The sequence below is a fragment of the Cydia pomonella genome, chromosome 19 (assembly GCF_033807575.1).
Source record: "Cydia pomonella isolate Wapato2018A chromosome 19, ilCydPomo1, whole genome shotgun sequence".
NCBI classification, from domain to species: Eukaryota; Metazoa; Arthropoda; class Insecta; order Lepidoptera; family Tortricidae; genus Cydia; species Cydia pomonella.
In genome coordinates, this window is record NC_084721.1 from 6,915,785 (window position 1) to 6,929,805 (window position 14,021).

Consider the following 14,021-nt stretch of genomic DNA (forward strand, 5'->3'; position numbering starts at 1 on the left):
TTTCAAAGCGAGTAGGTACATACATAAATATTCTAATTAGGATTTTTCTGTTTTTCCACCTGTTCCCAAAAGAATAATGCTTTTATCGTGTTTTAGACGCAAAATTCAGTTTTTTCATTCTATTTTAGTATCAGTTCATTTTTTTTTTAATTTTTTTTTTTAATATTAGGACATTATTACACAAATTGACTGAGTCCCACAGTAAGCTCAATAAGGCTTGTGTTGAGGGACTGTATAAGGCACTTGAGAATATTGGGTTTCCCCCCAAACTTTTGCATATAGTCAATTCTTTTCATGGTGACATGAAGGGCACTGTGTTTATGACAGCAAAACATCCCAGCAATTTGAAATGCAGAGGGGTGTACACCAAGGCTGTGTTTTACCACCCACAATGTTTGGTATTTTCTTCTCATTACTTTAAAGGCTAATTTTAATAATAACGAACATGTAGTGTACAGAGAATAGATATATGTATAGAGAATTACCACACAGCATATACAACAAATAACAATATAAAACAAATACATATAAATAAAACAAAAAGTATTTGATAGAAAAGGATAAAACATAATCTCATTCTTCCCTAGATCTCCCGACACGAGCGGCGTATATCACAGCTGGAAGAGCTAAACTCCATGCCATTGTACCCCACCGAGGAAGTCATCTGGGACGAGAACGTGGTGCCCACGGAAATATACAGCGGAGAGAACTGCCTCGCGCTGCCGAAGCTTAATCTGCAGTTTCTCACGTTACACGATTATTTGCTGAGGAACTTCAATCTGTTCCGATTGGAGAGCACATGTAAGTTTAAAAATTAAAATCATTTCCCTGTCATACCTCACCGATTGCTGTCCACGGAAATATACAGCGGCGAATATTACCTCGCACTGCCGAAATTAATCTGCAGTTCCTCACACTACACGATTGTCTCCTGAGGAACTTCAGTCTGTTCCAGTTGGAGAGCATATGTAAGTTTCAAAGCTGAACCCTCCGTATACCCCATCGAGGTGCTGCCCACAAAAATTACCTCTCGCTGCTGGTACTTAACCTACAGTTTCTCACGCTACACGATTATCTGATGTAACACATGTAAGTTTAAATTAAGCCGTGGTATAACTTCCCCGAGGTGGTGCCCATGAATATATACAGCGGCGGGAACCTTTAGAATAATCGCACACTCTACACAGGTATTTGGGCAGTTGTTACGTTTTACTCGTTTGTTACTAGTTTCGTCTCTCGAATTCAAGCTGTCTTGAGTCAGACTAACATTAAGTTAAATTTACGGTTTATATCACGTATTTTTTAAATTAAATAACGTTTTCAAACTGAAACATTTCTATTTTTTTAGTTTTAGTATGGGGTAGCGCATCGTTACTAATGTAACTCCGGTAGACGTTAAAGAAGTGTAAAGCTCTTACGGTAGATTTTGCTAGGGGCGCCTCCATAAGGCACTATTTGGGGAAAACATTAGCTGTCCTCCGGTGTGGTCTCGGTAGCTCAGTTGGCGGAGCATGGGCTAGTGATCCAGTGTCGCGAGATTGAGTCTCGCCCAAGACTGAAATTTTCCACTTTTAAATAATATACTTCAGTATTTCACGTTCACGATAGCTGCATTCGCTGCGCGCTACTCATGCACTGTTAAGTGCTTAAAAATGTAGACCTGGGCTCTTCATCGTTACTACCTATTAACGTCTTTGCCCTTAATTGGTTTGTATTTACTCTCATTGGGTACGTTGAAGCTATTAACCCCTTTCATTGCGTTATCTTTTGTCATTGCGGTTTGGCGGTGCCTTGATACAAACCAATTAACGATATATTTGACCGGACATCGACATGGAGAGAAATCAATTACGTCTAGGAACAAATGAAATAAGTTAAGTCTTGACCACACAGGCTGCGCTACGCCAGGGGGATGTATTGAGGGGGATTGTGTACTTGCGGGCACGCGCGCGTGCTAGCAAGATCTGGACGCGCCTTTAGACTAGTTTAGACGGACGAGACGCATGCGTTGCGACCGAGCTGAGTGCGCAGCGAGATGCGGATGTTTTCTGTATGTTCTCATGGCCACGCCTATAAATTGAATTTATTTTCTTTACTGTCATAAGATGCAACGAAGACAGCGAATTAAACATACTTAGATATTTAATCAAACTTTTATTTCAGATGAAATAAGACAAGACATCGAGGATGCTGTGTACAGATTGGCTCCATGGTAAGTACTACGTATAATTATTCACGGTTTGCCTGTCTGATATCAGTGTATGTTGATATGTAAGTATACTACCATTATTCACGATCCGTTTAGTTAACACAATCAGTTATTGTAAACATACGGTTTATAATTATTTTTAGCCTTCAGTTACCTATGCAGAGTTGCAGACATGTTCATAGCCTATTGTTTTACGATGGTTAAAACAAAATATTTCAATGTACAGTCACGGAATTTGAAAGTTTCTCATTTTTCGATTCTATGTAATGGCGTTAAAGTTTAAAAGTGACAAACCTTTTAATTCCGTGACTGTACTACATTGATGTGAAAACGATAAGCAATTTGCATGTATGTGAGATTAATAAAAATCTTAAGAGTGCGAGTATTATCTTAATGCAAATACTATGCAAATAACGACAGCCGCTAATAGAATAAGTGCAGAGTTGCAGACAATTATAAGTAGGCGCGCATACAAATGTTACTGGGGTTAAAACACTACAGACTATGATGTCAGTTAGATACAGTTCTTTGGAAGCAAACAAAAGTCTGTAATCCATTTTGTAACCCCGCCCTGCTCAACGGGGAACGCAACTGTTAAAATGATTTAATATTTCACGATTTTTATTCGTTATTATTTATTAAAACAGGGCTTAATCGCGTATAATTAAATATTTAAGTTTGCGTCCGACATTTCGAGGACGGCGTTATCAGTCTTCTCCGACACCACGGGGACAAGCCGCTGCGATTTAATCCCGTTTTAGTAAATAGTAATGTGAAGTGATTGCCCATGGCATTGCCGATATCCATAAATTGTTGAGAGTACCGTCAAGAATTGGCTTTGACAGTCTGTCAAATCCCATATAAAAGAATTGGCAATCTTTGAGGGCGTTTCTTACAAATAGTACAAACCGACGAAATTTACACACAAGGGCGTCGCCATGCTGCTGGGATAGTTCATATAGTCAATGGCCAAGGGGGAGGGGCATACATATAGTTAGAAATTTTGTTCTCTAGGGGGCACCCCCCTGCCCGATTTGGCGACGACCATGTTTACACATCTACTCCTTCAACAGGCGAGCAGAAGATGGCAGCGTATTTTTCGGCGGCTGGGCGCGCATGGCGCACCCGATCCAAACATTTGCTGTCGTGGAAGTCGCCAAGCCAAACATCGGTGATAAAGCCCCTTCGCGAGTACGGGCAGACGTCACCGTGGCTCTCAGTGTGCGGAACGAGATCAAACACGAGTGGGAGAGTCTTCGGAAACATGACGTCTGCTTCTTAATCACTGTGCGACCCACGCAAGGCATAGGTAATTCGAGCTTGGTAATTCACTGCTACAGTTAGTGTTCAAATGTGTGAATGGACGAGATAAATGGAATGGAAGTAGAATGACGCACAGTAATCGGCGTTCGGGGTTGAAAACCAATGCCAAATTGGGTAACTTGGCCTGTCATGTACCTTGGACGAGCCATAAAGAATACTAGGTTTTGAAGTTATTTACGTGAAAGAGATGCGTATTTAAGTCTACGGTAAAGTTAGAAAGTTAGTAAGGAAAATCCATTAGATCATAGCATATTATCGCTGATATTTTAGGAAATATATAACTTAATTACATAAAGAAGATGCTAATGTTCAAACCAAGCAATACCAATAAATGGAAATAACTTATGCTTACAAGATCACTTCAATGATTTATGAAAAGATGATTTACCTTATGATTCACTATGCAAAGGTCTATAATTAATAGCCATCGAAGTTATGTCGTGATATGACACATAGACAACAATAGATAATAAACGATAAATACAGCTTTCAACGGACCACGACAAATCTCTAATGCATGCTTATGTTTAACATAACCTAGTAAATCGTTCTTAGGGAACTCACACACTCTAGAAAAATAAGTGTTGAAGATTCTAAGATAAATTGCGTGTTGAACTCTCATACAGTTCCTTCAAGAATTTTAGCTCGGGCTTAATTTGAAAAAAAAAACAAATAAGGAAATATGTTTTTACCGTATAATATATGTGCTTAACTTCCAAAAATCCCACTTATCATGACGATAAAAGTAACCTTTTTATGTTTTTCTCTTCATCTAGGTACAAAATATGACTACCGGAAAAGCATGGTAGAACAAGCAGGCATCGTGTACGTCCGAGGGTGCGAAGTAGAGGGGATGCTTGACGCGGCAGGGCGTGTCATTGAGGAGGGGCCTGAACCTCGCCCACAGCTTGAAGGCGACTCGCGTACCTTCCGGCTGCTACTGGACCCTAACCAGTACCGGCTCGATTTGGACCGCGCCAGTAAGGGAAAAGAGGTGAGTTCTGGCATGTACTTCAACTAGGACTAACCTAACCTAACCTGGACCGTGACGCAAGCAAGAAGAAGGAAGTCCATGTTTAGACTGCAATTCTAGATCACTAAACCGCGGCAGTTGCTGGGCGCCGATTCGGGCACGTTTCGCCTGCCGCTCTTGGAGTCAGAATCTTCGGGAAGAAAATATTGACGAAATTTTTCTGCACTACTATCAAAAGCAGAGTCACTACGTAAAAGTTTTACTGTTGTTAAATGAAATACTTAATGTAGAATTTCCTCTTGTTATTCCACAAAGTCCATTTAGCACGTAATTTATTCTCAGAATTCCTAAGACGCTAAACAATGTTTTGTCTTCCTGTCTTATTGTTTACTTAACAATAGTTTGTCTTCCGCTGACGTACTATAATAATTCTCCGACAGGATGTGTATGAAACGTTTAACATTGTAATGCGCCGAAAACCGAAGGAGAACAACTTTAAAGCAGTTCTGGAGACCATCAGGGAGCTGATGAATACGGAATGCGTGGTCCCGGAGTGGCTACATGATATCGTGCTGGGATATGGCGATCCGGGGCAAGCACATTATACAAGGTAATTGAACTAATTATACACTCAAAAGCTACGTTTCGTAAAATTACGTTTGTAATACCTGATTTACATCTCGCGTGCTCATGTAACTACATCGAAGCAAATAAAGTGCGTACAAATATCTGAACAAGACAAAGCTTTGAGTGAATGTTGATAAATGTTTGCCGTACCCACAACACTTTTATTTATTTGAAAGGCTCTTGGTTTTTTTTTATCTGAGTTGAATGGCTGAACTAAATAATATTCAGCACTTTAAATTCAATGCTGCTACCAAATTGAAAATTTGCAGTGCTCAAAAAATGTCTTAGCTTAAATCATTTTGCTTGCTTCCCACACGCCTGACACGGCATGACTGACGATTAGATTAATTGTTGTCGGTTTCAATGATTAAAGTACATAGCAATAAAATATGTATCAAGTTTCCTCGGAATAAAAACATCTACTTGAGCTCGCAGATTTTTACTGATGTTATAATAAACTGTTGTTTTTTTCTCATAATAGGATGCCCAATGAAATCCCTACGTTGGATTTCAATGACACGTTTCTGGATATGGAACACTTGAGAAACAGTTTTCCGGGCTACGAGGTCAAAGTGAAAACCGACGACCCACGGAAACTAGTGAGACCTTTCAAGTAAGTACCTATAGCAAAATAATTAATTTTGCAGGAAAAGTATTATTTACAAACAGACAGAAACGTAAAGTGTATTCGGGTAGTTCCGAAAACTTCAGAATGACCATGTAATACCGAATGACACACACATAGTATCCTTAGTTTTAATATTGTAAGATTTAATTGAATTTCTGTTTAATTTCTTGCCATGTAAACACGTTTATTTTCGTTCATGTTTTGCACTGATGCTAGTAAGTAATAGTAAGTAATAGACTAAAAAAGTAAGTAATAAATGGTCTTGTTATCGTTGTTATCTGTATCTATCAGCACGCGTACGACATGGCCTCTTTTCTCATCATGACGTCTCGCCGTCAGACTAGATGGCGTTGATCGCCGCCCTTTCGCCGCCGCAAAGCCGCGTTCAGTTTTATGTTTTATGTTTATGCCGTGTCGTACAGCTGCGTTCGTGACCCACAAATGGTCTCGCCGGAAGATCAGCGCTGACTTTTGGGTTAGCATTAATGCTGAGGCGGGACCATTTCGTGGTAAACTATTTATTTATTCTATGTTTCTTCCTTTTGTCATGTTGTTATACTTTTGTATGTCATAGTTTATCACGAATAAATGCTATGATTTATGATTTATGATGATTTACATACACATGATTCTATCTTACTAGTGTCCACCATACAAGAAAAGTTACATAAATGTTTTATCATCACACTTGCTCGAAAAAGATCTTATTTCATGCAGGTGTACTGAAGGACAATGGTCTATTTTGTTCCCACGGGAGTTATGGATTGTGAAAAAAGCTATAACTCCCTAGTCATACAAAAAAAATAGCATAAACGAGTTTTACTTTTAAAATACTGACGTTTGTAATTTAATATTTTTGTTTATGTTTAAAATTATTTAATTTGATTAATTTAACAGCCGTTTAAAATATTTTTACATAATTTTCAATTGTGGCTGAATGCCAAACAGGTGTCTGCCTACTGTGCCTTCGATGCCTAACCTGTCGAGAAATTACAAAATGGCGGACAAAAGTTTGATATGTCACCGTGTTTAAGAATTATTTCGCTTGAAATTTAGTTTTTTTCTTCGCAACTGTGATGAAAAACATTGTGTGTAACTCCGGGGGTAAGAATATTGCAAACTCGGGTCTTTTTTTTTTAAATTATCACCCTCGTATCCAAAATTTCACCCCCCCCCCCCCTCGTTGCACAATGTAGTATTTATGTCCTGAGACTTTTTGCCAATTTGCGTTTATTCCCCAATATAAGTAATTGCAACGTGTAAGAACACGTGCGCACTGACGACTGTCATCAGGAATGTGGAGATTGTTTGGAAAGACACGCGGGTCACATTCACATACCCACGGCGCGTTGTATGATTTGGTCGCGTATTTTTATAACGTTCACATTAGGCTTGCCGTAAACTCAGGTGGTAATTTTACTCTACATCACATAATATGGTCCAACTTCAAGTTCGTGTAAAACATGTATATATATTTATGAAATACACGTCACGTCACGTCACGTGCACGTCATGTGCTATCAAAATGGTTGCCAATTAGCTTGTTCTAACTCTATATATAAATAAATAAAATAAATAAATATTATAGGACATAATTAATTACATAAATTGACTAAGTCCCACATTAAGCTCAATAAGGCTTGTGTTGAGGGTACTTAGACAACGATATATCATGATAACCATGATAACCATCGACAGATTTCGATTTATGAAATTATGTTGAATAAGTCATACATATATAAGTTCTAAAATAAATATAATATATATAAATCAAATAAGTTTTCCAGTAAACAAAGAATAAAAAATTGGACCATAGTTGTATTATAGGACGATAGTTACCTGAGTTTACGGTATCTAAAGTAAGCAGCAAACTATCGAAATTAGGCTCGCTGTGTACTGGGCGTTGATAGACGTATAGCGCGAACTATGAGTGTAATGTGAACGAGCCCTTACATTACGCGATGAGGATAAGATACTGTAATTGTGGTTCAAATGAGGACGAGGCTTTAGATTCTTAATACTTACGTTACAAATGCATTATCATTTAGCGGTGCAAGATACTAGAACAATTGACAGTGAAAATAATTATTTAAAAAAATTCGGGTTGATTTGTTCTATTTTAAAAACAAGCAAAAAAATCGAGTGTGTTCTAACTTCAAAAATTAAATCGCATTCAAGTCAATTAACATTAATCGAATTTAAACTGTTGTGAGACATACTAACATAGACATAGACATAGACATAGAATTTATTTATTTAACACCACATTGAAACATGTTTACAGGCAATACTACAAAACATTACAAGCCTTAAAATGAAACTTAATTAGGCACAAATTTATGTTTACATGTAGATAACTAAACTTTTAAAATTATGATGCTAAAAAGGAGCGAACCTCAGCATGTGTTGCAGCAGGCTTACCTACTACAACGCTGGTTTTCAGGCCGACCCTTCGTACAATACGAATTTACTTGCTGCTTGTCGGAAACTGTATGGCTAAGACTGTTTTAGTTTGTGTAGAAAATAAGTAATATAGGTATGCAAATATATGTTTATGTTTAAGGATATATTTATAAGATTATACTGTATGATACTATGACATATGTGATAGTAGGTTTAATGTTTAGGCTAAATAAATACGTTGGGTAATAAAGTATATATTGAGGAAATAAATAACATGAATGTAATAATTTTACTATAAGTAAGTACCGAGATTAACAAAGTTGAACGGCGCATAAGAACGATTTCGACCACTACAGATACGACGGCTTTACTCTAGTACCAGGAGGTAGCATGCTTTGAAATTCTAGAAGTTGTTGTTTGAGTTTTAATTTAAAAGTACTAATTGTATTTAAGTTTTTGATAGGTGGCGGTAAGTTATTCCAGCATTTTGTTGCTGAGTATTTAAAACTACCTTTGAAAACGGCAAAGTGACAGCGAGGCAGTAACAAATCATCGCAAACCGATCTGATTCCATACAAGCTTGACCTGCTACCACGAAATTTAAACTTATTAAATAGATACTCTGGTTTAGACGTTTTAAAAACACCAAATAACAGAGATGAAAGATGCAATTCTCTGCGTAATGACATTTTAAGAATACGTGCTGAGTTCAAATATGGCGTCACGTGCTCTCGTGGGGCGACTCCAAAACAGTAACGTGTGCAGGCGTTTTGCACTCTTTGCACCATCCGGTCTGTACTAGCTAATAAACGTTAAAATAATTCTACGGATTACACTCACGTGTTTTTAGTCACTCGCGCGACATGTTTCGGAGAGCTTAGGTCTCCTTCCTCAAGCATTAATTAGGACTTATTTTAATGTTAATTAGCATTAATTAGGAGTGTGGGACGCTGGAGATTATAATAAAATTGTAAATATTAAAACTTACATGTTGGGAGCGTTGCACGATAATATAGACACTGAATGACTGTTATTTCAACTGTAGACTATATCCCTCATCCGTTGTGACTCATTTTTAGTTAATTACCTACTTGTTCCGTAAGTTCCTATACTTTTGTCATCAAATTCGTATTATTTTTGATTAGAGCTGCACGTAGGAGTGGCATAACTAGTCACAATTAGTTTGTAGCTCAACGTAAGCAGTCAATTCAATGTTCAATATTATTATATTTCAAAGTATCCGCTTTATATACTTCAATAGAAATTGCAAGTAATGTAAACGCGTGTTCACACTTACATGTGTAATGGAGCACGTCATAGTACATAGCTTACGGTGCGTGCCACACGCATTCGTTAAGAGGGAAGGTTAGCTTTGCGATCCTAGCGAAATAAAGGTATTTTTTTTCTATGAAATTCCATTTCTGGAGAAAACGTCCACTAACTAAATCTTAACAAATCACTTTGATTTTGATGTCGGTCGCTTCAGCATAATATATCCTAGGTTTTTAAAGCGAAACCTATTAGGTTTTCATTGTATCAATAACATAATAAAAAATCATGGAAAATATTTAGAAGTGGAAAAACGTTTTCTCGGGAATGTTCTCTTGCAGATAACGTTTTCGAGAACGGCACAAATAGTTGACTATAGACTATAGAGTGCCCTAAATCAGTATTTAGGACACTATTGCCTGCCGAAAGATATCATCTACAGTGAGTCTGTAATCTTAATGTCGCTTATCTTAATACAGGTATCTTGAATACTTATAAAGAGGCACCAGCATGGATAATTGAAATGTTACTTTAATTTACGTTACTGTATAAAAAAACTATAATTTACGAGTTAAATATATAGGTCACACTGAGCAATTTTTACTATGGGACCAACCCCGAAATCGCGAACAAAAAATTACTCTTCCATAGAAAATGTCAAGATTAGACAGCCAAAATGTATGAAACGGCCAATTTTTTTTTCGCGTTTCGGGGTTGGTGCCATAGTAAAATTTGCTTAGTATAACCACGTATAACCTATATATTTATCCTGTAAATTATTGCAGATGACTAAATAAACACCCTGTATTACATCGCATTTTTTACGAAACATGAAATATATGCATGGTTTGCCTTTTGTCAGCCAATCCTCTTCTTTCCGTCTGCCTTTAATAGTTCACTAAGCAAAGGAATGCCGATATTATTCATCTCACGCATGAAAATAGCAGGATCTACTGCGGTCTGCGGTATAAGATTAACCTCTACTGTAGTTTAAAAAAAAATTAAAATATCCTGTACCCGTACCATGAGTCACTGACATTGTCAAAACTGACATAATACGCTATCGAAAACGTAATTTACTTTTTATACATCTCGCTCGCAATTATATGCGAGTACGAGCGAGATGTATAGAAAGTAAGTAACGTTCTCAATAGCGTTTATCTCAGTGCCGAACTGGTGGGAGCCACACAGGTGAGATCATACCTTAATGTCAATGATAAAAGATTGTCATGAAATGCAGGCACTATAAACACCATGCGAAAGTTTATTAACACTTATGTTATGTATAAAGTATAATACCTATAGACGTGAATTGGACAAATGACTTGCTTTGGACATACGATTTTACCTTTGTTTAAGATAAAAAAAAACATATACTGACTTATATTGCTGCTTTAAGGAAAAACCTCGTTATCTTCGACATACATATGCGACACAAAAATCAACATTTGTTGAGTTTTATGATAAGCATATTGGTCAAACTTTGCTGAAGGACTAGTTTTTTAACACTTAGCACTTATCGAAATGTATTTTTTTCTTGGAAACACATGCAATAAAAAGCTGTACATAATGGGTTAGCGTTAATGAACCAGCAGGCGTATTGTGTATGGCTTTATCCACGTGATAAAATAAGTGTCTCTTTGTAACACCACGCCAAAGAGCATATAATCACTACGTTTTACACCATGCTATCAAAAAAGACAGATACTGTCATTTATCACGCTGTCACGTAGACAAATACGACTATCACATCCATACAGCACAGTTAAAACAATTTGTTTGATTGTAATTATTTTTCAGAGTTACGTTTGAGAACGTTCTGCGCAAGCAAGAGCTTGGCGAAAATGCAATGGATGAAGACGAGGAAATTAAGTCGATCATCGTGGAACCACACGTGCAGCCGAAACGGGGACCATACTTATACAATGAACCGAAGAAGTGAGTAAATCGTCAGCATAACTTCCGTCTACGCTAAGTTTATATTGTACCGACTTGGCGCTGACTGCACGCACTGGTGCACTGCGCGTTCAAATTTAGCGAATGCGGTGCGAGTGCGCACGCTTGCACGCTTTATGTGAGTTGTGCAATAGGCAACGCGCATGTAACACCTCTGGACCTCAGGCGTCCATTGGCTGCGGTGACTGCTTACCATCAGGCAGGCCGTATGCTTGATTGCCACCGTCGTGGTATTAAAAAAAAGTTGTGCAATAGGCGCGCAGTCTGAAGCACACATGCGCGACGCATAAAGCCGCGTTTTCACTTAGTGTTCTGAACAGTTCTGAGCAAGCAACCGTTCGTTCGTTCGGTTAATGAGAACTCTTTCTCCAATAGTAGGTAAATGGGAAGAGTGAACATTTGCTGAAAACAAAATGTTTGCTCCGAGCACTAAGTGAAAACTCGGCTAGCTATCATTTAGATTATAAGCAAAAAACGGAAAAAAAGTAAACATTTTTGCACACCGACTATTACTACTATTAGTGCCAAATGAAGGTATTAAAACGATTTTCATCTTGCTGAATACCGAACAAGATGAAAATCGTTCTTCGATAATCTATTTTCTTTTTTTGGCCTATTACTACTCTAAAATACTTACATTAGCGTAATTTGAGGTTTCCCTTCGTAACTTTAAATTGATGACTATTTGGTTAACAAGTCACATCCCACTCGGAAGTACCTAATTCGTTAACCTCATCTGTTTTAGGCACGTAAGTTTTACGTCACTATGAATCACTAAGTACCTAACTGACATTGAAAACCTCACTCTTTAGGTTAAATGGAGCCTAAATGGAGATGGATGGGTACGATTAGGGTTTTTAAGAACTTGATTGTTTTAATATGAGTCAATATTTTAACAGGAACAACATTTTGTTCACGCCAACCCAACTGGAAGCCATACGCTCGGGAATGCAGCCTGGGCTAACGCTAGTGGTCGGACCGCCGGGAACAGGTATTGTATAAATACCTTATTTTTAGGTTTAAGGGGGTCCCTAACGCCAATGACCTTCGATCTGAATCCCTTAGTTTTCTAATGTTTTTTGTTGCTTATCATATTAACGGTAAAGGCTATTAAAATCTCTGACCAGTTTTTAGAGACGTCAAAGACGAACCCAAATGTGTAGATTTCGTACATGTAAAATCATTCACAGCAATTTAGTAACGAAAAAAATGTTTTTATTAGACATTGTTCATAAAAATAAATAAAAATAAGTGTTCATTTCTTTCAAAATCCGTCAGAGCAAAATGGAGATAAAAGATTTGAAAAACCGATAGCCGCTTGTCTTATCTATTGCAAATGTCGGATTAACGACGCAAAACTAGTCAAAAATCGATGAAAGCCGCGGCGAGCCCCTTAAGAACTAAACAAAAAAGAAGCACTGATTTATCTCAATCTAAAGAATTTGAAACAGGCTCCACGAAATGTATACATTGGTGAAGTTCTCAGTTTTTATATTCTGCGCTTATTACTAGTTTTTGTTTGTTTCGTCTGGATTGGGTTATTTGGATTGGTAACAAAGATTGCACTTCTGCTAACGTATAACAAAGAGCCCGAGATCGTTGCAATTTTATTTGTAAAATGCTACGCCGTGTGCAGCACTACTGAGTTTTGATATAGGAGCTGGCAACTCAGCAGTTTTCCGACATTATGGATTTTGGTATCTGTCATATATTATATATTCAAAAATAAAGCTTATTATCTGGTCGTATTCATTAATTTCACCAAGTTATTAGCGATATAATAGTTTCACCCTACACCACTAAATACAATTTAAATATTTTTTGACATAACACTTGTTATTCATATCGTTAAACAACCTTTGTCCCTGTGTCCATTTTTGTAGATATTTTAAAAATAGAACATAATGTCGCAGCCAGTCATGAGTTGCCGTATTAAATTAGTACGGGAGAGTATGTATGGTTACCGCCAGCTCTGTTATATACTCCATGACTGAGGTACTGTATGCTGTTGCTAGTAAAATAGGAGTCATGAGGCCTTACTTCATATGCCGTTATTTATTAGGCGGGTCCACACAGAGCGAGCACACGCGCGAGTCAATTTCCTCACGCACAAACCGGCCAGTGCAGACGTGCCTCTGCCGAGGCGGCGCGCTCTGGCTAGGAAAACGCGCGCGCCACCTCGCCTGTGGACCCGCCTATTAATGTTTACAAACATTTTCATTTTCTTGCCACAGGAAAAACTGACGTAGCCGTACAAATAATTTCCAACCTTTACCACAACTTCCCATGGCAACGAACCCTCGTGGTAACGCACAGTAACCAGGCTCTCAATCAGCTCTTTGAGAAGGTCGCAGAGCTGGATGTTGATGAACGGCATTTGCTGCGTTTGGGTCACGGAGAAGAGGCGTTACAGACTGATAAAGACTTTTCAAGGTAATTCGATCTGTCCAACACAAGTTATAAATGCTTTTCGCTATTGCTATGGTGGTGCATTGTTTACCATGACTTTTCGTATTAACTCACCCTAGTGCTGACAAATAGTAACTAGGCCCTCCACCAGCTCAAGAAATGACAGAGCTAGTTGTAGACTTTTCAAGGCAAGTAGACTGATTCCACAAAATGTTTAGTTTAAA

The 14,021-nt window shown here is 37.9% G+C and overlaps 1 protein-coding gene across 3 annotated transcripts in view; it reads left to right on the plus strand.

Annotated features, from left to right (window-relative positions):
* Positions 1-14,021, plus strand: part of LOC133528254 (RNA helicase aquarius) — a 111,869-nt gene that overhangs the window by 62,623 nt on the left and 35,225 nt on the right. For all 3 annotated transcript variants that reach the window (XM_061865557.1, XM_061865558.1, XM_061865559.1), the window contains 9 exons: positions 588-801; positions 2,164-2,212; positions 3,283-3,518; positions 4,309-4,526; positions 4,946-5,115; positions 5,614-5,745; positions 11,233-11,370; positions 12,288-12,379; positions 13,623-13,821. In XM_061865557.1, the coding sequence (XP_061721541.1) occupies positions 588-801; positions 2,164-2,212; positions 3,283-3,518; positions 4,309-4,526; positions 4,946-5,115; positions 5,614-5,745; positions 11,233-11,370; positions 12,288-12,379; positions 13,623-13,821 (1,448 nt within the window). The remainder of the gene's footprint in view (positions 1-587; positions 802-2,163; positions 2,213-3,282; positions 3,519-4,308; positions 4,527-4,945; positions 5,116-5,613; positions 5,746-11,232; positions 11,371-12,287; positions 12,380-13,622; positions 13,822-14,021) is intronic.